Here is a 20,601-nt window from a genome sequence, read left to right as displayed (position 1 = left end):
TTGTCGCTTTTTACGACCTTAACTGATTTCTCTTAGACATGCAAATCAGTAATACCCCTGTCGTTCAAAGCGCTCGGACTCCCGGGCAATCCGCAAGACCATTACTGTTCACCCTCTTTAACGTTAGGACTTTAGAGAGGATAAGACGCATTTCTGCATATGCTAGACTAATAGAACCATAACGTTAGCCTAAGATTTCTTTCCTCTTCCTTTAGAAAGCAAGCAAGTGAAGAAAGGACCATTTTAAGACACGAAATGAAGAGAGAAAGAATATACGTACTTTTTACCCAAACAGTTCCTCGGTCCAAAGCTAAAAGGATTCAGTGCTCTCTTGTTATCATCTTTGTATCGTTCGTCACCCAGCCAGCGTTCCGGCACAAAGAGCTCTGGGTCCTTGTAGTTGCGCTCAGAGTGGTTCATGGCGTGCTGGGAACAGTATACCGAGGTGCCTCCAGCGATGTAGTAGCCTGAGATACGGTCACCGCCCGCTGGTACCACGCGAGGGAAGCCCGTGGGAACAGGTGGGTAGTATCTTAGGGTTTCCTGGAAGACAGCTATAAGGTATTCCAGTTTGTTGACTTCCTCCATAGTGATTTGATCGGCGCAAGAAAAGCGAGAACGGATTTCAGCGATGGCTTTGGTATATGTGGAGGGGTTACTAAGGAGGAGGTAGGTGGCGCCTGATAAGGTGGTAGCAGTAGTCTCACTGCCCGCAATCAGGAAGCCAACTGCATTGTTGTCCATTTCCTCTCTAGTCAATCTTGTCGTATCTTTTTCTTGGTTCTTTATTATATGGGTGAAGAAGTCTGCTCTTTCTCCTTCCTTCTCATGTTCAACCTTCAATAGCCGCTTGCTCACAAGGTCGTGGGCGCGCTGGGAAAACTCTATTCGTGAGCGTATGGGGTTTGGACTTTTCTGGAAAATGCTACACAAGGCGTCGATGTGCTTGAAGATGAAGTGCTTATTCCTAGCAGCATGAAAAGCGAACGCCATGATGGACCTGTAGGTTATGGAGATCCAGTCATGCTTAACAGAGTCGCGCAGACAGTAGAGCGGTTCGCCGAAGATGAGGTCGGATATGACGTCAAAGGTTGTATAGTCTATCGCATATATAATCAGTCCGAATCTGTAGTGCAGAATATTGCAGGGTTCACTAACTGTACCATGTCATGATGTCGACGCTTTCATCTTTAGCGGCGTGTTCGCCCAGACGTTGGACGAGAAGATCAACGTAAGACTGTATGAGACTTTCTTGTCCTCGCAAGGCTTTGTCGCTGAAAGCATGAGAGAGGTTGCGTCGCATTCGCGAATGTCCTGCTTCATCGGCTATGAGAACCGAGCTATCACCGTTGCCAGGTGCAATGCTATTCTCTGATTAATAACTTTCTGCTTGCGTCTCCGGAAAGACCCAACTTACAACCATTTCTTGTCCTTAAGGTAATGTCCGATGCTCTTGTTCTTGCCTGTTCGGAAGCCGTAGATGTCTTGCCACGCAGTCTCCCCTGAGATGAAACTAACTTCAGTCGGTGCCAAACGAACTACATCACCGTACTTGTCGTGTGACTTTTTGACCCATCTGACGATACTGCCATCGCGCATATGTAGGGCGTAAGGGATGCCACATGCGCGTGCGAAAAAAGGACCAGGGATGTGTTTAAGAGGATGGAAGAAGATATTGTATACAACTGAATAGATAGCAAAGAAAGTGGCCTAGTCGATGTTAGCTAATCTGCAATGTCTAATTTCGATTTATATCGTGTTCTAAAGATTGACATGTTCGCTGATATTGAAGTATTCAAAAGACCCCTAAAGAAAAACCCTAGACAAGAAAATGGTGCGAAGAAATTTTAATTTGTACTTACCAAGACTGAGAACACTTCAAGTGGAAAGACAGCGCCTTTGAAGCTGAAAAGCTTGGAGTCAGCGGGTAGTGTGTTCGCCAAGAACGTCATAGTGGAGTTAGAGAATGATCGCAACTTGAACTGAGGTGTTCCAATCCTATGTATTTGTCGAGGATAGGCTTGACTTGAAGACCTTATATAGCAACGAAGCCGGCTGACCCACCAGCCAGCAGACTTGTCAAAGCACCATCGCATACATTACGGATGGTCGTCTTGGATCAAGCCCGTGGTCCATCGGAGGGTCGGCTAGTGCGCGGCTTATCGATATTCAGGCATTGCTTATTTCAGTGATCAGCTAGCACGGATCAATTTATGATCTGCACATCTAGTCGCCCCTCGTAAAGGGCGCAACCGTCATCCGAGGCGTAGTCAACTCTACGCTTGCCCCGTCTCTTCGGCCTACTCGCTCTATTCGCTTTATCGCTTCGCGAACTCGCTCCTAGGTCAATCCCGACCATGGATGTAGAGTGTGTATCTCCCACAGAAATTCGTAGAAAGTACCCATGCAATACGATAGAAGTAAGGTTCAATGTATAGGTTGTGATGTCTTATCGCACAGCCAGACTGTGATGGTGGTGACGTAGTGAGGTTGGTGCTTTGCTGACGTTCGTGGTGGCGGAGCAACCTTGCGAGAAGGTCGGACGTGCTGTGAATAAAGCGGAGGACGGCGCGATACAACAAGAAGTCGTTAGAAAAGAAAACCTCCTCAATTTTCGCAAAAAATTGAAGGGATAACGACCCACAGTTGGCCGTCTTTCTATATGCCGTGGTCGGACAGATGAAACCCCGAACACGAATTGAAGGGTCAGCCTTGGCACGGAAACGGGTAGCAGCTGATCGCGCCCGGATGATGCCCCGATCAATGTTTGCGACATGTGAGCGGCGACGCTGGGCTTTATCTTGTGAAGGACGCTGGTGATGCCTTGTCATCACGAGAATTATGTCTGGGATGCCTGAAAGATGGGGGTTCTTCACACTGATTATTCGCTTCGAACCTGTGGATCACAAGATCACTTGCTCGACACGGATGACTGTCAGTAGGACAGTATGTTTGCTCCGTACTAGATTCATCGCTGAGTCATTGTCGCATCTATAAACTCATGAAGAGTACACATGCGATCTCATATATCGCGAACTTGAAAGATTTACTTCCTCCAGATATCTTACAGGTCCATCCACCTATCTCAAGGCGCATCAAGGATACATAGGTCCACATGTCAAAACATGTCTCCTCGCTAGGACCAATATCTAAGAACTACTCAGCCCAAACTTTGTAACAATAACCGACAATCAACCAAACAGCCAGTCGCGTTGCTCTTGCGGTACAGTCTCGGCGTTTACTGCGACATATACCGGCTACACCAATAATCTTCCATCCAAACGATTGTAATAAGCTAACGGACTAGGTTTCGAGTCACCTAGGGTTTCAACTTAGTAACCCGAAATAAGCTGTCTATATAGGAATCGTGTTTATTCTCTTAACAGAGTTACAATTGTCACTCTGTATACATAGACTAAAGCGTTCAAGCTACTATTTTAGCTACTACTCTTTCTACAGCCTATTCCTTAGTTTTACTCTCTTATTGTGCCTTAAGAAGCCGTAAGGCCTATTGTAACGGGCTGAACGCCCTTTGGATAGCTCCTCGATAGAATCTTGGTCTACTTGTAGAATCCGGGTGCTCGAGGTAGCACCCGGGTTATCCGCGGACCGCCTGAACGACGTTCAGACGACAGCCGCAGGACCCAGGGGCTGTCTCGTGCACCTAGACCTTACCGGCCTGATCGTTACTCGGGTTACCAGCTTGTATATAGTTAGCTACGTAGCTTGGGAGTTTAGCTCTCTATCGAATACAACCTCTTGTATACCTCGCGATTGCTCTACGGAGCGCAGCCTCTTACAGTACCGTAATCCTCTAACTGTGCCGCTTGATTCCTTAAAGTAATTACGCTTACCCTTGTCTCCTCCTAGGTGTAGATCGTAACAGGTGGTGAGAGGCCAATTTTCGATGCAAATTCCAATTAACAGATCGCTGTCTTACTACAAAAGCTAACCCTAAGTACCTCGATTCTACTTCTTAATGCTACTCCTCTTTTCCTATCTATCTCTTTTCGCTCTTACTAAACGTAGCTCGATCCGACTTGGATCGAGGTCGTCCTCTCGGGTATGTAGGGTAGGCTTATGCTGGTAGAGCGTCTCTCATCGAACTCACAAGATCTTTTTGCTTAGGTCGGAAGCCGAGCGCCTTTGATTTCTTGCTTGGGGCCAAGAATGAGTTGCCGCCAAACATGTACAAGATTCCTTCGCCCTCGGCAATCTCTATGGCCGATGGCTTACTCGTCTCGCCACGGGCGAAGAGCAGATCGCCGAGCACTTTTGTGATCGGTCCCCAGGTGTGAGTATCCACACCAGAATAGATTAGGTTCTCCCATCCTTTCGAGCTGGCAGATGCTGTAGTCTTATCCGGGTTCCTGAGAGCGAATTCCGCAACAGCCACGGTGAGCTGAGAAAGGTCTTCGACATGCACCTCCAACTAAGGTTAGTACAGAGCGATGGAGGACATCGAATTGGTACCAAATGGGACACTTACATTACCCCAGATATTCTCGCCTTTGCCGATGTATGCAGCTTGGCCGTGCTGCTTTGCGTACCGGGTGTACGCAGGCAGCTGCAGGGAAAGCTCTTTTAGTCAAGACGTTAACGCTATTAATTATAGAGAGGAAGAGATTGTGGGCTGCATACTGTTACCAGGACCTGTACCGCGACCGTATACGGTAGGGCTGAGGACGATATACGCCGAAATCGTTCCTCGAAGAGCGGCGGCAGCGACACTACTACATTGTAAGGGAAGTGGTAAGTTAATTGGCCGAAGCCGTGAGTTTCTTGAGCCTTACATTTTGTAGCCGCCGTAGAAGAAGGCGGTGTCTGGGAGAGAAGACCAGCGGTCGTATTGCTCGTCCTACAAGACATGAGTATCTGATGGTGCGTGCATGTATGAACCGATGGGATGAATTACCGTCCACACATCGGCTCCAGCTTCACCTCCTGAACCATACATAACGGTACCTGACCCGCCTGTGTGTAGAAGGACTGGCTTGGACTGAGTCTCGCGCGCTCGCTCTTCTAGGCCATCGACCAAGGCCTGGATGCTAGTCTCGTCGCCTCCGAATGCGACAGCGAAGTTCAGCACCACGTCATGTTCTGACGCAAGCGACTTCAGCTTTGCAGCGTCCGCAACATCACCAGAGACCACATTGACTCCGAGTGTTGTGAAAAGCTGTTCCTGCTCGGGTTTGCGGACTAACACTGTGATGGAGGAAGCCGTATATTGCTTCAATAGGTCGGTAAGGACAGTACCTGTGAAGCGTTCCGTGGTCAACAAGTATATTAGTTATTAGGTCAATCTGTACCCACCTCCGATATACCCCGCGGCACCCAGGACCAGGAACTTTGGTGGATCCATTTGTGCTTCTGATGCTTGATATGTCTCTCCTTGCGCGTAGTGTCTTGTGCTCGAAACTCGTATCGGAATTGGACGCTGCTTGTCTTGCAAGGAAGCCTGTGCAAGTGAGATTATAAGGTCCCAAGCCACGCCACTCTCCGTTGTCTATTTGTACACATCTTAGTATCTTCAGCTGACGGAAGCACTGGCCGGAGTTGGTCACTCGCTAATCTCTGGCCCGCACGATTGGTAATCATTGTATGCTGCTGTTGTTCCATCTTTGGCCTCTTCGAAATAGATTGATCATCCTGTGACGTAGCGCCAGTTCCCTGCCTATCGCTCGTAAAACAGTATCCAGCATTCTCTAGAACGCCGAAGTAATACGAAGTGATAGATAACGATGTTTAGCCCTGTAAGCTGTTATCATCCACAACGGGTAGCCGCAGAAGCGCTGCCTGAAACGGGCTGAGCTTTGCCCGAAGCGGAGTGTGGATGTTCTTCGGAAGACATTTGCCGGCGGCTAGCCTTAGGTACGCCTTAACTGCCGGGCTGCCTACCAAAGAACCCTGCGTCAAACCCATCCGCATTCCTTCTTGGGTAGCGTAGACGGCGGGGAGCGAACGCGTTGTTTCGACGGCAAGGATTGTCAGCAAGTTTTGTCAGCAGGTATTTGTGTGAACATCGCGTTAGCTCTATACACACACGGCTGATCTCATCAAGGTGCATGCTTACAAAATGCCTGCTAGTGCCCTTCAAGCGATTGATGTTCTAAGCAGAATGTGTAATCCAGATAGCGATGCGACGTGAGCCCCTGCTTGTGAGTGCCTTCAACAGACCGACGTTCTTGATCATCGACTCTCAGAGACGACACACCACAAGCGATAGCGACCAAAGACCTAGCTCCCTTGCTCCACGATATCTGTGTCATCACAACTGTTGGGGAGGTCATCGTGCGTTACACGGAAGCTGGTGAAACGTCGAAGCCCACTTTCTGCTGTACATGAGGTTTCCAAGCTCCAGCACCCAATAATAAGTTGCGACAAACTTCGGCTACACTTTCGACAATATCGGTATTGTGGTCTCGGCGTGGCTGAGGAAGGTGAATGTCACCACCTACGCGAGGTACATCTTCGATTATCGTGCACTTGTGGGCTTTCGTCTTACCCTTGAGCAGCCTCCGGCCGTAAACGCGATTGTAAAGCAGAACGGCAACGCTTATGATGTGGGCTTTGGTCAAGACTTCTGTGCACCGATCTTCAATCTCTTACGCACAGGAAATCGCCCACAGGCTTGGGAGGTACTACACAACACGGTCCTGACGAAGGACCCCATAACGTACTAGTATTGCAGTGGTGTACCAGACTATGACAATCCCCTGATCGACCCAGAGCAGCCAATCCGTGATTATCTCCAGAGCGTCTCTGACAGTGACAATCAGGAGCATCAACTAGATCTCTTCTACGATTACCGGAATAACAAAGCGGCATACCGTGAATGGTACTTATATCTCGAGACGAGCCAGATACCAGTTCTTGCCGTATGGGGTGAAGGTGACCCGGCATACGCGTCCGAAGATGCTGAGGCTTACAAGAGACATACAAAGAACTTGGAGATTCACTTCCTAGATGCAGGTTATTTTGTCCTCGAGATCAAGAGATCTCTAGGCCTGTTATCTTTGAGTGTCGACGGTATCTTACGACACGTGATACAGTCATTAGTGATTGCGGCTTTGCTATAACACGCAGCTGTGCAGCAGTTTTGAGCAGCCCAACGGATCCTTAAAGTACTTACAGTTGCTGTTGATTTATGTCAGTCTCGCTTGTAACACGGCAGAGTTGCAGCAGCCTTGCTGTCCAAGCTGGGCTACTTTCGCACCGAGAATTTTGGAATTGCCGGTTTTTCCTACGTAGTGTCGCACAGCCGTCGCTGAAGCGTGTATCGGCTGTTTATCGACACTTTCGACTCAGTGCCGTTAGCTTTGGCAATCTTGGAGAAACTTTGCCGCCTAATCTAGAATTATCGGCTACTGCGCATGTTCGGCGCGCACAAGAACGAAAAGAGAATCTGGTAAGGGGCTGGTCATCGAGTCGATGTCAATGTTCGGGTGGCTTGAGCGCCCGTAGGTTTACGCGATGATGCGCATCACAGGCTAGTAGCGTCTTAGTGGTGCCGACTGGGGCAACTCTGTAGAAGGATCGACGAAAATCGATGATCAAGGATGCACACGTGCTAGATCCTGGGGGTCGATCTTTTCATCTACGTTCGCGAGCAGTTTTAGTAGCCAATGCCATCCGATGCTCAGTGTTGACTGAATCGACAAATGTCGTGGTGCTGAACGATTGAGTGGAACCCATGATCAGGGCGACGGCGCATGTAACAATGACAGACGAGATCATAGAGAGCCATTAGACAGACACTTGCTGCAAGTCTGTTCAGTGTTGCCACGAACAGATCTTCCTCACAGCCATGCATTTCTCCACGCGATAGACTTAGAACCGGCTTCCAGTCGCGTGGCGCTTCGTAGAATAAAGCACGCGCTAGGGACAGACCCTGATTCGCACATGGGTCCAGGGGCAACCAGCACGACTCGCTGCCCACAACGCTAAGAGTGACCGTACAGCAACTTGCTTTTCCTGGTTAGCAGTGGATCATGACTTTCGTGCACGGCCTGACGACTGGAGAACGCGGACAGCGCACGTCAACTGTCAATGGAAATGTTAAAAACTGGTCTTCCCCATGGACCGTTGTGTCCGCGGAGGGCTATTCCATTCCACTACCATGTTACCGCTTTCGCGGCTTCTTACACGGCGTGCAGCCTTGTTTTCGCTTGTCGCATCAACCGTCGCACAATCGCCAACTTCTTTAACCGATTCTACCACTCATTCCACGGAGGCTAGACAAATCGCCGACCCGATCCTCGACCCCATTCTCGAAACCATTGGATCAACTCTCCAGGGGGATGGATTGATTGACAGTACACTTGGTGCTATCGGCGGAATACTGGGCGGCGAGCAAACCTTCGACTATGTCGTCGTTGGAGGCGGAACTGCAGGTGCAGGCGTTGGCGTGCGACTAGCTGAGGCAGGGTTCAGCGTTGCTATAATTGAGGCTGGCGGCTTTTACGAGATCGAGAAGCCGGTCTTTGGCACCACACCAGCAGGATCCTTCTTTGGAATTGGATCGAGCCTTCTCGACACTGTACCGACGACAGACTGGGGTTTCGCCACGGAGCCACAGCCGCACCTGAACAATCGCCAAATTCACTATGCCCGCGGTAAATGCTTGGGAGGGAGCAGTGCCTTGAACTTCATGGTTTACCACCGCGGGACCACGGCAAGCTATCAGATGTGGGCGGATGCTGTTGGTGACCAGAGCTATACTCTAGGAAACCTTACCCCATTCTTCAACCAAGCAGTGAGCTTCACAGCCCCTGGAGAGCGGTCGCTTGACAATGTCACGACCGCTTACGATGCATCGAGCTTTTCAAATAGCGGTGGACCTGTGCAGGTGGGCTACGGATACTGGGTTTCGATCTGGGCATCATACCTCAAGAAGGCCTTCGAGGTTCTCGGTATTCAGGAGAACACAGACTTCAACAACGGAAAGTTGCTTGGATACCAATATTCGCAGAGTACCATTCGGTCCAGCGATCAGACTCGAAGCTCGTCGGTTGCTTACATACACGCCGTACAGGCCAATTCCGCGGCCTCAAGCAATCTCAAAGTGTTTACCCATACACAAGCGCGGAAAATACTGTTCGACAATTCTTCCGCCAGGCCTAAGGCAAGTGGAGTCGAGGTGTCAGCCCTTGTTGGGCTGGCACAGTACACCATCAAGGCTCGTCGTGAGGTGATAGTGAGTGCTGGAACGTTGCAGTCTCCTCAACTCCTCATGCTCTCGGGCATTGGCCCGACAGACGAGCTTCTGGAGCATGGTATCGACCAGATTGTTTCAGCCCCAGGTGTTGGTCAGAACATGTGGGATCACGTTCTGTTTGGTCCTTCATACTCTGTCAAGTTTCAGACTGTAGGTTCCATACTCCTCAGACCACTACAATTGGCCAATGCGCTTGTTGAGTACATAACGAGCGCCAAGGGTGCACTTACCTATGCTGCCGACATATTGGGCTGGGAAAAACTTTCGAAGCTGGAAAGATATCGCGACACACTTAGTCAAAGCACACTCGATGCTCTGGAAACCTTCCCCAACGACTGGCCCGAGGTAGAGTACATCGCTGCCGACGCGTACGCAGGGAACTTTCGTTATCCCCTGGCGCAACAGCCTCTGAACGGCAAGAAGTATGTCAGTATCCTTGGAGCCATGGTGGCACCGCTGTCGCGAGGCAACATCACACTCAAATCAGCAGATCCACTCGCTGCGCCGGCCATCAACCCGAACTGGCTGTCTGATCCAGCCGATCAGGAGCTCGCTATCGCCTGGTACCGTAGGATGCGCGAGATCTTTGCGACAAAAGACGTCGCATCACAACTTGAGGAAATTGGTGTTGAAGCGTACCCAGGGCTCGACTACGACAGCGACGAACAAATTATGGCGGTCATCCGAGACAGCGCAATCACAGTGTGGCACGCCGCTTCGACCTGCCGAATGGGCAAGAGTGTACTCAGAGATGGTGTTCGTGAGCGAGTCGATGAAATGGACGTCGTCGACTCTGAGGCCAAGGTTTTTGGGGTAGATGGGCTTCGTGTTGTGGACGCCAGTATCTTTCCATTCCTGCCGCCTGGCCATCCTCAAAGCACGATCTATGCACTAGCAGAGAAGCTCTCCCAGATCATTATTCGGGATGGTCGCAGTACTACGTCATGAAGGCACCGTGTTTGACGTAGAAGTTTTGCATCGACCCACGCTACCAGAACAATACCGAGTATTACTTACGAGAGACTATCAATCCTGTTAGCGTTCACAAATGGAGCAAAAAATTGCACCTGGTGACTGTATGACCACCAAAGTGGTGTTGAAGAGACGATTTGATGATGGCCTCCAGAACACGGTGTCTGACGCCTATGCTTCCGATCCATGACAGGACACCGAGAGCGGAGAAAGGGAGAGAAGAAGAAGCGCATATTTCTGGTCGAGCTAGGATGATGCACCAGACTACAGCATAGTACGGTTTTGACATGGCCTTGCACACCATGGTTCTTGAACAGACGTTCTGGTCCACTAGCACCGGTGATACCCTCACCTCACGGAGAGATCCAATGGCGTTTCCATCTCGGGTTGTAGTATTCGTAACGAGTTTTTGGATCTCCTAGATGCTGGCTCGCTAGGAAAGCTTGGAGTATCACTTGTAATGGTTCTTCTGAACGCCTTGAGTGTTCCACTTGGTCCTAACCACTTTTAGTAATGGGCGCTAAGTAAGATGGTGATAGTAGTACGTGTTCATAGATGTTCATGATTGAAATAACTCTGTTGCAATAGCTGCACCGCCTCTCTGAGTTTCCCATTCGTGCTGGCGTCTCTACCGGCCAGGGTATCCATTAAGTGGATGAAGGTCGTACATTGCAGCGCTACAAGCGTCACGGGTAATAACTAGGTACATTTCTTGCAGGCAGTTGATCGACAATTGACCAACTCCGAGATACATGTCTCGAGTTCCTCCGAATTCCCAATATGATGATCTCCCATGCTCACTGGTCCAGTTCGCATCGATAGCCTTGATCGTCAGGTCCTCCAGAGTCCGGTCTCGCTTGCGTGGATCCGTGTGGAACTGCAACCCAGCCAACATATTGACTGCAGCTGCGTCGATCACAAGACATACACTGTACCGGCATTGAGGCCGCGACGAGCGGCCGGGTAATAGTAAGTCAAGGCCACCCATCAATGCGCGAAAGTTCTCGCGCACGCGATGATCGCTGGCACCCGCCAGTTCTTCCTCATCTTTGATCAGTTCCAGCTTAAAACGTTTGCGTAGCTCTTCCCTTCTATTTTCCGGTCCTTCATAAGCTTCGAGATGACGCTCGACTACCCGCACCCAGTTCCCCATTGCTTGCTCCAGTTTTTCAAGTGTCGCATCGTCATAGCTCGTCAGGAACACGTAGTAACCCCACGTCCCGTCGTAAGGCCTTGGTGCGCTGATGTCTTCATCCCAGTCAACAGTCGACCATTTATCTATTTCCGCCAATAGATTTATCATGTCCTCATCGCCATGGTCGTGGCCTAAAGCGATACTCGCCCTTCGCTCTGCGACCGCTTTATCCGACGTGTATCGTTCCGTTTGGAGGTCGGCTGCCGATCCCGAGCCGAAGGCTTGAATGGCAAAGTCTCTACGAAGAGGTACAGGTCGGGAGATGAGCGAGGGATCGCCTGGGATGTCGGGCGTTGTCCGGCCACCACGACCGCGTCCTGTCATGTTGGATTACGACTGTACGGTACGAAGGATACAAGGAAGGAAAGAAGAAGTAAGTTATCGTGGGTAATAGTCTACGAGAGCAGTTGATGCGAGCATGCTGAGTTTTTACACGTTTTCACAGCTGGGTAAATTGCCCTCGCTTATTAGGCAGCCGTTCAAGCTACCATACTAATCTCGCAGCATTCCTGCTTCTACCTTCAACTTATCTATCGTGGTATCTAGACTTCGTCGCATGACCTCTAGATCTACGACTAATGCCGCAGTGCCCCCCATTATTTCTTTCTCTTTTTGCACAGCGAGTGCCAAAGCGTCGAGAACGCTAGCTATCCTCAGGGTCGAGTGTTGATTTGGACAGCGTTGCGTATTATTTACGCGTTGTGACTTGATGCCGATGCTCGGCTTCTAAAAATAGGCATGATCAGGACCCTAATCTCGATCATCGAGGATGACGCACGCACGCAGCCAAGTACTGTGTAGATCCTGAGGTAGTGAAAGCTGATACTCGCACCAGCAAGATTAGAGCCCCGCATAGCATGGAGAAGACAATATTCAAAGCCTGGAACATGTCGTAAGCCGATCGGGTGCCATGCCCTTTCCCTATCAAACCCATGCTCGAATTGTCACCTCATCGACACTGTCGCAGCGTATATCATTTCTGACCTCGCACTAGCATCGACATGCGCAACGCACGACATGCACCCATTCATCGCTCGGCGTGCGGATGTCGAAGTGTACCGTACAGGTCGTAACATGTTGCTACGTACGATTGCCGAGCCGTTCCGTTAACAAGCATCGCGAGCGCATGCACCCAGGTACAGCATTCCCCAGACGGTAAGCCAATGTCGATCAATGCTGGAACTCCGCCTCATCAAGTATGATCTTGATGCTTAGAGAGCGAAAGAAAAAGTACGTGAGCATGTGCGGCGGAGCATTGTACCAAGCTCCTATTTTATTGGATCGTGCTCGGCAGCGAAAACGCGCGCAAAGTCGGAGATACTTCATGCAAGGCACAACGTGTATCGTGAGTGTACGTGCAGTCGCAACGTCACTTCTCCACTGAAACCACGCTTCCGGCTTACAGGTTCCTGGCGTGCGGACCGAACATGTCCTGATCGAAGCTCTTCCGTCGCATCCAATGCCAGGTTCTCCGCCTCAACAAGATCGACCCAGCGAAGCATACACGAATGCCAAACGATTGATCGTCAGTCGATGAGGTGTCGCCATGACCATTGTTCTTCCCTATGCGCTGCCAACTCTAACCTTCATCGCGATCCCGCTCGGCGGCGAAGGAGTGCAGCGTGCAAAAGACCATGAAGATCATGCGCTGGTGCCAATTTTTGATACTTGCGCAGCATCACCAAGACCGCGTTCGGCGTCAAAGGAAGTACAGGACGTAATCCGGTGCTTACTTCGGCCAGCACGGTATTGACGGGCACCACTGACTTCACCGCATCATCGAAGACACTGTGCCTGGCTGTCATCGCATAAAAGCCACTGCACCACGCGCACCAAGTGTATAGCATCCGATAAGTTCCCCAACAGATTGCACGACTCTACGATCAAGACTACAATTACACACTCGTATCATACCACAATCAAAATGCCTTCCCTTACTAGCATCCTCGCCCTCGGTGCGCTCACTACCCTCGCCGCGGCCGACAACATTTACACATACACCAAGCCTGGCTGCACTGGTCCTGCCTTCTTCTTCAAAGACATCGACCATAACGTCTGCGCCGTGTCTATCACCGGCAATGCTACCTCCACGGCCGATGCGATTGCAAAGGGTAAGAGCATCGAAGTGCAACACGCATATGACAGTATCTAATCATTTCCAGGTCTGACGACCGTTGCATCCGGCAAGCTTGAAGTCCAAGAGACGGGCAAGAAGCACTTCCTAGCTTGGGACGAAGGCCCAGCCTCGAACGCAGATGGTCCCCTCCAATGCGGCACTATCTCAAAGAACATTGCTGTCAAGGAGCGCGAGACCTGCATCTCCGGTTCTATCCATGGATTCTCTTGGACTGAGCCTGGTGCAGATGGCAATGACTCGAACGACTTTGATATGGATGATGATGATGCGGATGATGTTGACGACAAGGTCAAGCGTCAAGCCAACGACGACCCCATCTGGACATGCACTGGTTCCACCGACCCTGATGCTGTACACATTGGCGGCAAGTACTACAATGTTGATGATATTCCAGCAGCAGATAAAGAGGCGTTGATGGAGTGCGCGTGGAATGATGTCACTCCGGGTGCGGAGTTTGACAAGTACATCTTTACACCTGACTTCTAGATAGAAAGGAAACGAGCGGAAAGGCTTCAAGAGAGCTCTATCTTCGAGCGTGGATGACGCATAGTCGTATCGTGTTCATTGCTCCTGTAGCAAGTATTAATATACGTCTGACACTTTTATATTTGCCACATTCCTCAACTTTGCATCGTGTGCAAAAACAATTTCATGCGCTATTCACGACTCAATCGTCGGAAAGTCTTGCTTCCACCGCTTCAAACCGTCGCTTACGGTACTAGCGACCGCCGCCTAGTAACAGAAGGCTTGAAGTACTTCTGATAACGTTCCAGATCGAAACTACCGTCTTCAAGTTCCTTACTGTCAGGTTCGCCCGCCCAGCAGAATGTACGACAATTTTCGAGGACCTTACCACCTTCCAAAACTGCATTGCACTTATCCCATCTATAAGCGGCAGTCTCGTAAGCCGCCAAACGGTCGAACTGGGCTTCCGAGGTCACCTTCCACAAAGTACCAGTCACGCTGCCAGAGTAGCAGGGTATTAGTGTTGGGTATATGCCCCACATCTTGATACTGAAACCAGAAATGGTAGCAGGCCTTGTAGTCGGGAGTTCCGGGAGATCGAGAATTGCTTGAAGGACCTCAGGATCCATGAGTGAACCGTAGAAGAACATGTGGAAGGGTTGGAAGGGTTCACCAGGCATGTTTGTTTTCGTGTCTTTGAGGAACTGCCAGTAGTGTGCTTTGTCTATGGGCTCAAAGGCTCCAGAAGGCATTGGAGGAGGTGGGGGTACTGTGCTCGTCGATCTCAAGGATTTGGACAGCTGTCGAGGTGGAGGTGGAGGTGGCGGTGGAGGTGAAGGCGGCATTATTATAGTTGGTGTTGATATATTGTCTTCTCGACAAGATGGAGGTGGAGGTGGATGCTGAGGCGGAGGTACATTGTCCATCGTGGAAGCCGCTGAACGTGAAAGTGCACGTCGGATTTCCTATTAGCGTTATTGCCTTATGCTCTGACTACTAAGCTGTTACAACAGCTTAGCTTCTAAACTCGCTCCACTAAGGACGTTGTGCGGAGCTTGTTGGGGCGTAAGATGGCCATGATCAGGTGAGACAGCTAGACCCACAACGCCCTACCGAGGGGCGGCCGCTACCAAACTTTAGGTTAGATTTGCCGCCTCGTACGTCCAAGGGGCCGATCTATCTAGGGACGGTCTAGACGCAACTCGGCCATCAAATCTACAGAGCTCTAAAGGCCTCTTGATCAATAGTACGAGTTGATCCGGAGGCGCGGACCATAGTGCCCTTAATCAGCTTTTCGAGAGCGAAGTCAGCTTCCTCTAGAAGCGTACAACTTGGAAGGGCTCTCTTCACAAGACAACGCAAACTCGAAAGCCAAGGCTGCCTGGAGCAATTCCAACGTGGAGTGTCAGAATAAATTGATGAAGTTCCATTTTCAATAGTGTTCTTATTCACAATATTTCCTAGAGGTATTTGCGTACCTTCGTTTTAGCAGAGTAGCGAAGTACAGATTAATGCCAGCTTCTAGCTCTTGTACTTGAGATAAGTCATACAGTCGGAAAGCTCAAGAAGCTCAATGAGTACCAATACATGTAGATCTCATAGAGGATGTTCGCACGACGCGGTGCATTCTGGTGTACATTATCATTCCTTTCGCAATACATTACGTACGTCACATCAGCCCATGATCCATGCTCATACCAATCGATGCGTCACCCTCTCTTTGCACAATGTCCACGGCACCACTAACCTCGATGAAGTCTTCCAACTCTTCGCTCGTCGTCTTCAGCTTCTCCTTCACAGCCGTAACACCTTCGGAGCCCACTATGTGCCGTGCAGGTGGATTATCATGGCCACCGATTGCCGTCAGCGCATGCACAGTCTCCGCAATCAGATCACTCTTGACTCGCATCGGCAACGGGGCATACAAACTCGTGACGGTATCCGAACTTAACAGGTCGCCCATTGTCGGTTCGGCGTCTGGATTCATATCCGATGCGATGCTTTCTTCCCCAGGGGACTTGGTGACGTTCTCGTCGAATGAGGGATGAGCAGCGGGGTTGTCGATGCGCTCAAGCTTGTCGAGCAGACCGGAAAAGATCTCGCGAGCTAGAGGCGCAGGGTTCTCGCCTTGCAGGTACTCGGACATGGGCGGTACAGAGGTTATACGATTAGTGAGAACGTTGACTTCCATGTTGGCTTGGACTAGAGACATCTTGACGTTGAAAGGAGCAATCTCGTAGGCGAGGCTGTCGCAATATCCTTCAACTGCCCATTGCGATGAGCAATACATGCCCAGGCCAGGGGTTCCAAGATGGCCGGTGATTCCAGTTATGACAATGATATGTCCATTCTTCCGTTCGCGCATGATTGGAAGCACGGCTTTCATGATGTTCACGTTGGCGAAGAAGTTGATCTCGAAGATCTCATCCACTAGACTCCTTGTCCGACTAGTCTGCGCGAGCTCTTCAACCGAACCGATCACGGCTTCACTTGCTGCGCACAACAAGACGTCGATGCGCCCAAACGCCTCTACCGCCTCGGCGACGGCTGCTTGGCATTGACCAACCACCCTGCACAACAACATCTGTTAGCAGCGCGACGGCGTCTGACTTTGGTTGGAATCATTGCATGCTCACCTGCTATCAAGTCCAACAACTCTCAAATGCTCTCGCCACCGATCCGTCGCCTTCACATCCTCGAGAAATGTACGAAAGTCTTCACTTTGACCCTCTCTCTTCTCAAACTCAATCGGCATAACGCCTGCGACAACATAATCGCCATGCTCGAGCACCTGCCGTGCTAACGCGATTGCGATGGGCGATGCGCCTCTTGTGATGAACCAGACGCGAGGAGCATTGTGGGGCGGAAAGTGCGGAGACCTTGGTCGCGGCGGTTTGGTCGACGATGCCGGTTGCGCGTTACTCGTCATGTCGCGGGTAGACTTGTCTGTGTATACTTCATGGCGACCGGTGTGTGAACTTGCTTCGCGATGGGGATGCGCGGTGCATCTCAAGTGGGGGCCTCCGCAATGACGCTAGCCCTCACCCCACCTTAGCGCGCACGAAAATGACATTGCAGTCACAACCACCATCTCGAGATTTGCCAAGACTTGGGGATAGTGTTGATTACCACGAACCAGCTCTAAGAGTACGTTGAAGACTCACTTCTTGTATCTCTTGGCTGCCTTTTGTCGTTTCCCTCAATCTTGTGGCGCTAAAATTCAGTTCGCCTCCTTGGAACCTATCAAAGTTCTCTTTTACCTTCACTCCGGGTATGTCAACTCAAACATCATGCGCCTGCCATCTCCCAGCCTCTCTCCTTCCAATGTCTGGCTCGTATTCTCGATCTCATCTAGCTTCGTTGATGAAAACCCATTCGTTCATTTGCAAACTTTCATCTTCAACTTACTCTCTATCCTACAAGCCAGTTACACGGTCTCATTCCGTTTTCAAATAATGGCTCTATCTACACGTATCCCATTTCATTTCGTTGCCTTGCAAAAGCACCCAAAACCTACATCATGAATCTTCTTGGCTAGAGTCCTGCCCAGGCGGCTAACTTCGAGCCAGACAGTCCAGTACACCTCTACTCTCAACTGACCAGCCTTTCAGTTACCATCATCTCCATTGCCGAGTGTCAAAAAGACCCATATTGCCAAGGGATTCCAAAAGACGAGGTAGCCTTCTTCCGTGGGTTTGAAGACCGTCAAGCCCGTCACCAGCGTCAGGTCAAGGTCCGATCAGCCAACCGTCAGAGCTGGATCGAGTGTGACAATCGCAGCTGCACCGGCCGTCGCAAGCGCGTCACTGAAATTCATCTTCCATTCCCGATGAGTAAGGCATTCTCGCTGGCGCAATACCAGCGCCATGCTGTACATTTAATGTCCCGTGTTCTGAGTGTCCGGACCAACGCCTCACCCTTCACACTTGTCCTCGACGATCTCAACCAGCGCTCCGATCTCTTCATTGCAGAGATGGTCAGGCGAGCCCTCTCACGCAATGTAAATGTCGTCTTCGTCACGTTCGAGTCTCGACCTTCCATCGCTCCTATCCGCACAGTCCAAGGCTACGGTCTCACCGGCGAAGAGATCCTACGGGACCTCAGCAAAGCCATGTCCGACTGCAAGGAATCGCTGGTTGTTGTTGACAACCTGTACGAGCTCATCAACAATAAAGGGATTGAGATGATCCGCCTTTTCGACCTTGTTGCCAACAAGTTCGCATCCACACTCGTTGGCGTGTTCCACACCGACATGCTCGATGCACCTCCAGAGTCTCCCTATGCGCCACAGCCACTGGAACTCGTCAAATACATGGCTACCTCGATCATAACATGCAAGTCATTTGCACACTGCCTCGCCGCCAAGGCCGCCAAACAGCGCAGCTTGCCAGAGCCTACGTGGGGTCTGCTCCAAGGTGCCGAAGGTATCGTCCAGTGTCTTGACGCCAACGACCGCCGCGGCATCGTCCTCGAGACAGAGTTCCGACGCAAGTCTGGTCGTCCAGAGGGTGAGACGTACTTTCTGCGTGCGCCTCGGCATTCCGATTACCACGCGCCTGTTCCCGGTTTGCCTACTGGAACGTTGAAGACGGAGTACGTCATTTTGCTTGAACAGGTACCTGGGTATGCCGATCAGGGTGTTGTTGACGCTGTGGATGCGGCGGGTCAGGAGGTCGAAAGTACGTTCAACCTAGGTCTGACTGAGAAACAGAAGCAGGCAAGGGAGGGTGTTGTACTGCCATACTTTGATGCGCAAAAGGGTGAGGGTGCTGGTGAGGGCGGCAGAATTCTATATGATATGGGCAGTGAGGACGACTTTGACGAAGAGGAAGATGAGATCTGAGTGCCGTTTGCGGGCATTGACTTCAAGATTCACTGGCGCTGGTCGCGGATTTGAGGCGGGATTTTGAGATACCCTGGACGTTTTGGCGATGGGAGAACGAAAGAGATCAAGTTAGCACTGATCGTATGCGACGGAGCTTGATGAAGCTCTCAAGGCTCCTCATCTCTAGTAGGATGTTCGCTCGAGCGAATGGCTGCCTGCGCAGTGGAGCTGAGACATAGATGGAAACATTCAAAGCCCTATCACTTGCCCCTTCCCCAATGCCTATGGAGCGGAAAGCTGAATTACGACATCATGTCTAAACCTTTGTATTGTGTGTGTTTCGTCATGAGCTTGGAGGTTGCATATGTACCCATGGTTAGGGTTTGAATGGTAAGCCTTGGCGTCCGTACTCACTCAGCGACATTCGCGACCCAAATCGTTCCCTTTGCGCCAACATTTCCCGCACACCACACGCGCCGCCGCACACTATGGCAGACAACGAGAGACCCCGCGCGACTTACAGCGATCCTTTCGAGCGCGACGCCCGCCGCGCGCCCCGCGAAGCTCGCGATCGAGGCGGCACACCCACCGAGCGACGAGGCAACCGATCGCGCAGCCCCCACGAGCGCGGCAGTCGACGTGACGCGCGCTACCGCTCAAGGTCGCCTTTCCGCAAAGATGAGCGTGACAGCGGAAGCAGGGGAGGACAAGGGCGAGGCCGTGGTCATGACCGCGGACGGGGCCGCGACGATAGGCGGGCTGGAGGCAGAGAAGGCCGAGACGAAGAGCGCCCATCCCACCGGGACAACCGCGACCGCTCACCCCCCAAAGGCCCTCGTAACCCCGGAAAACCCCCCGTCCACGGTTCCAACGCCGCACGCCCTCCTACCGGCCCTCGCTCCTCTGCCCCCAGCGCTATCAAGAAGGAAGAGGCCGAAGCCGACGAAGACAAGCAGGACGTTGAGATGGCAGACACACGACAGAAGCCTGACGACATGGACGACGACGAGTGGGAGATGCTCAAGGTCATGGGATTCGGAGGGTTCAAAAGCACGAAGAATACAAAGGTTCCGGGCAACGATAAGAATTTTGGGGTGAGGAAGGACAAGCAGTTGCAGGCTAGGCAGTATATGAACAGACAGGGTGGATTCAACAGGCCATTGAGTCCCAGTCGGATGTAGGCAAGGGATAGGGAAATTAAGGCACAGGATGACTATGATCACGGTCGCGTCACATAGGATGAAGGGTTCACAGGCACACTCGTGGAGGCATATGCGCAAGGGAGATAGTACTGAGGCGACAGAACAGGTCTGTCACTGTTTTCCTGATGTATACCTCACCAGGACGACGGTCGCATCGGTACATGCAGTATAAGGCGGGTTGGGATGTTATAGCACGATCTAGATCCACCGCGGAGCAGCTCCTGGTAGGGCGCCTTTCCACATCCTACAACCCTCATACAGCTCTTCTTTAGTCTGACCATAACAGAAGGAGCTTGGTCTGCGAGCGACGTAGCTGCATGCAGTAGCTATATCAGTTTGAAATCTTTGCAAGGACTCGACCGGTAGCATGAGAAAAACCACGATACCACGCAATCCCACACACCAGTCCTATAGCCTCCCCGTGATGCACTCGATTAATCTTCTACACGCATGCTGGGTGGACGAAGGATGTCTTGTTACGTATGCTTGACGGTGGAAACGATGGCCCAGAAAGGCGGGGGGGGGGGGGGGGGGGGGGGGGGGGGGGGGGGGGGGGGGGGGGGGGGGGGGGGGGGGGGGGGGGGGGGG

General features: G+C 51.3%; 9 protein-coding genes across 9 annotated transcripts; 4 read left to right on the top strand and 5 right to left on the bottom strand.

Moving 5' to 3' along the window:
- Positions 1–64: 64 nt before the first annotated feature.
- On the bottom strand, positions 65–1,952 carry J4E82_009991 (uncharacterized protein; the record flags this gene model as incomplete). The annotated part of the gene is made up of 6 exons (XM_051736209.1): positions 65–167; positions 281–1,100; positions 1,159–1,364; positions 1,418–1,710; positions 1,863–1,905; positions 1,948–1,952. The coding sequence occupies 6 exons, from the start codon at positions 1,950–1,952 to the stop codon at positions 65–67; spliced, it is 1,470 nt and encodes a 489-aa protein (XP_051584057.1).
- A 2,126-nt stretch (positions 1,953–4,078) lies between these two features.
- On the bottom strand, positions 4,079–5,362 carry J4E82_009990 (uncharacterized protein; the record flags this gene model as incomplete). Its single annotated transcript, XM_051736208.1, has 6 exons — positions 4,079–4,432; positions 4,490–4,581; positions 4,642–4,730; positions 4,794–4,858; positions 4,916–5,256; positions 5,314–5,362. The coding sequence occupies 6 exons, from the start codon at positions 5,360–5,362 to the stop codon at positions 4,079–4,081; spliced, it is 990 nt and encodes a 329-aa protein (XP_051584056.1).
- Positions 5,363–8,119: 2,757 nt separating this feature from the next.
- On the top strand, positions 8,120–10,165 carry J4E82_009989 (uncharacterized protein; the record flags this gene model as incomplete). Its single annotated transcript, XM_051736207.1, has 1 exon — positions 8,120–10,165. One exon carries the CDS (start codon positions 8,120–8,122, stop codon positions 10,163–10,165), a length of 2,046 nt encoding a protein of 681 aa, XP_051584055.1.
- A 652-nt stretch (positions 10,166–10,817) lies between these two features.
- On the bottom strand, positions 10,818–11,708 carry J4E82_009988 (uncharacterized protein; the record flags this gene model as incomplete). The annotated part of the gene is made up of 1 exon (XM_051736206.1): positions 10,818–11,708. The coding sequence occupies one exon, from the start codon at positions 11,706–11,708 to the stop codon at positions 10,818–10,820; it is 891 nt and encodes a 296-aa protein (XP_051584054.1).
- Positions 11,709–13,308: 1,600 nt separating this feature from the next.
- On the top strand, positions 13,309–14,007 carry J4E82_009987 (uncharacterized protein; the record flags this gene model as incomplete). The annotated part of the gene is made up of 2 exons (XM_051736205.1): positions 13,309–13,495; positions 13,547–14,007. The coding sequence occupies 2 exons, from the start codon at positions 13,309–13,311 to the stop codon at positions 14,005–14,007; spliced, it is 648 nt and encodes a 215-aa protein (XP_051584053.1).
- Positions 14,008–14,231: 224 nt separating this feature from the next.
- J4E82_009986 (uncharacterized protein) lies at positions 14,232–14,831 on the bottom strand (the record flags this gene model as incomplete). The annotated part of the gene is made up of 1 exon (XM_051736204.1): positions 14,232–14,831. One exon carries the CDS (start codon positions 14,829–14,831, stop codon positions 14,232–14,234), a length of 600 nt encoding a protein of 199 aa, XP_051584052.1.
- An 824-nt stretch (positions 14,832–15,655) lies between these two features.
- J4E82_009985 (uncharacterized protein) lies at positions 15,656–16,915 on the bottom strand (the record flags this gene model as incomplete). The annotated part of the gene is made up of 2 exons (XM_051736203.1): positions 15,656–16,556; positions 16,623–16,915. The coding sequence occupies 2 exons, from the start codon at positions 16,913–16,915 to the stop codon at positions 15,656–15,658; spliced, it is 1,194 nt and encodes a 397-aa protein (XP_051584051.1).
- Positions 16,916–17,815: 900 nt separating this feature from the next.
- Positions 17,816–18,829, top strand: J4E82_009984 (uncharacterized protein; the record flags this gene model as incomplete). The annotated part of the gene is made up of 1 exon (XM_051736202.1): positions 17,816–18,829. One exon carries the CDS (start codon positions 17,816–17,818, stop codon positions 18,827–18,829), a length of 1,014 nt encoding a protein of 337 aa, XP_051584050.1.
- Positions 18,830–19,299: 470 nt separating this feature from the next.
- J4E82_009983 (uncharacterized protein) lies at positions 19,300–19,992 on the top strand (the record flags this gene model as incomplete). The annotated part of the gene is made up of 1 exon (XM_051736201.1): positions 19,300–19,992. One exon carries the CDS (start codon positions 19,300–19,302, stop codon positions 19,990–19,992), a length of 693 nt encoding a protein of 230 aa, XP_051584049.1.
- Between the last annotated feature and the right edge of the window lie 609 nt (positions 19,993–20,601).

The sequence above is a fragment of the Alternaria postmessia genome (genome assembly GCF_024291825.1).
Source record: "Alternaria postmessia strain BMP 2775 chromosome Unknown scaffold_107, whole genome shotgun sequence".
Classification (NCBI taxonomy): domain Eukaryota; kingdom Fungi; phylum Ascomycota; class Dothideomycetes; order Pleosporales; family Pleosporaceae; genus Alternaria; species Alternaria postmessia.
This window is presented reverse-complemented; position numbering and strand designations above follow the sequence as displayed.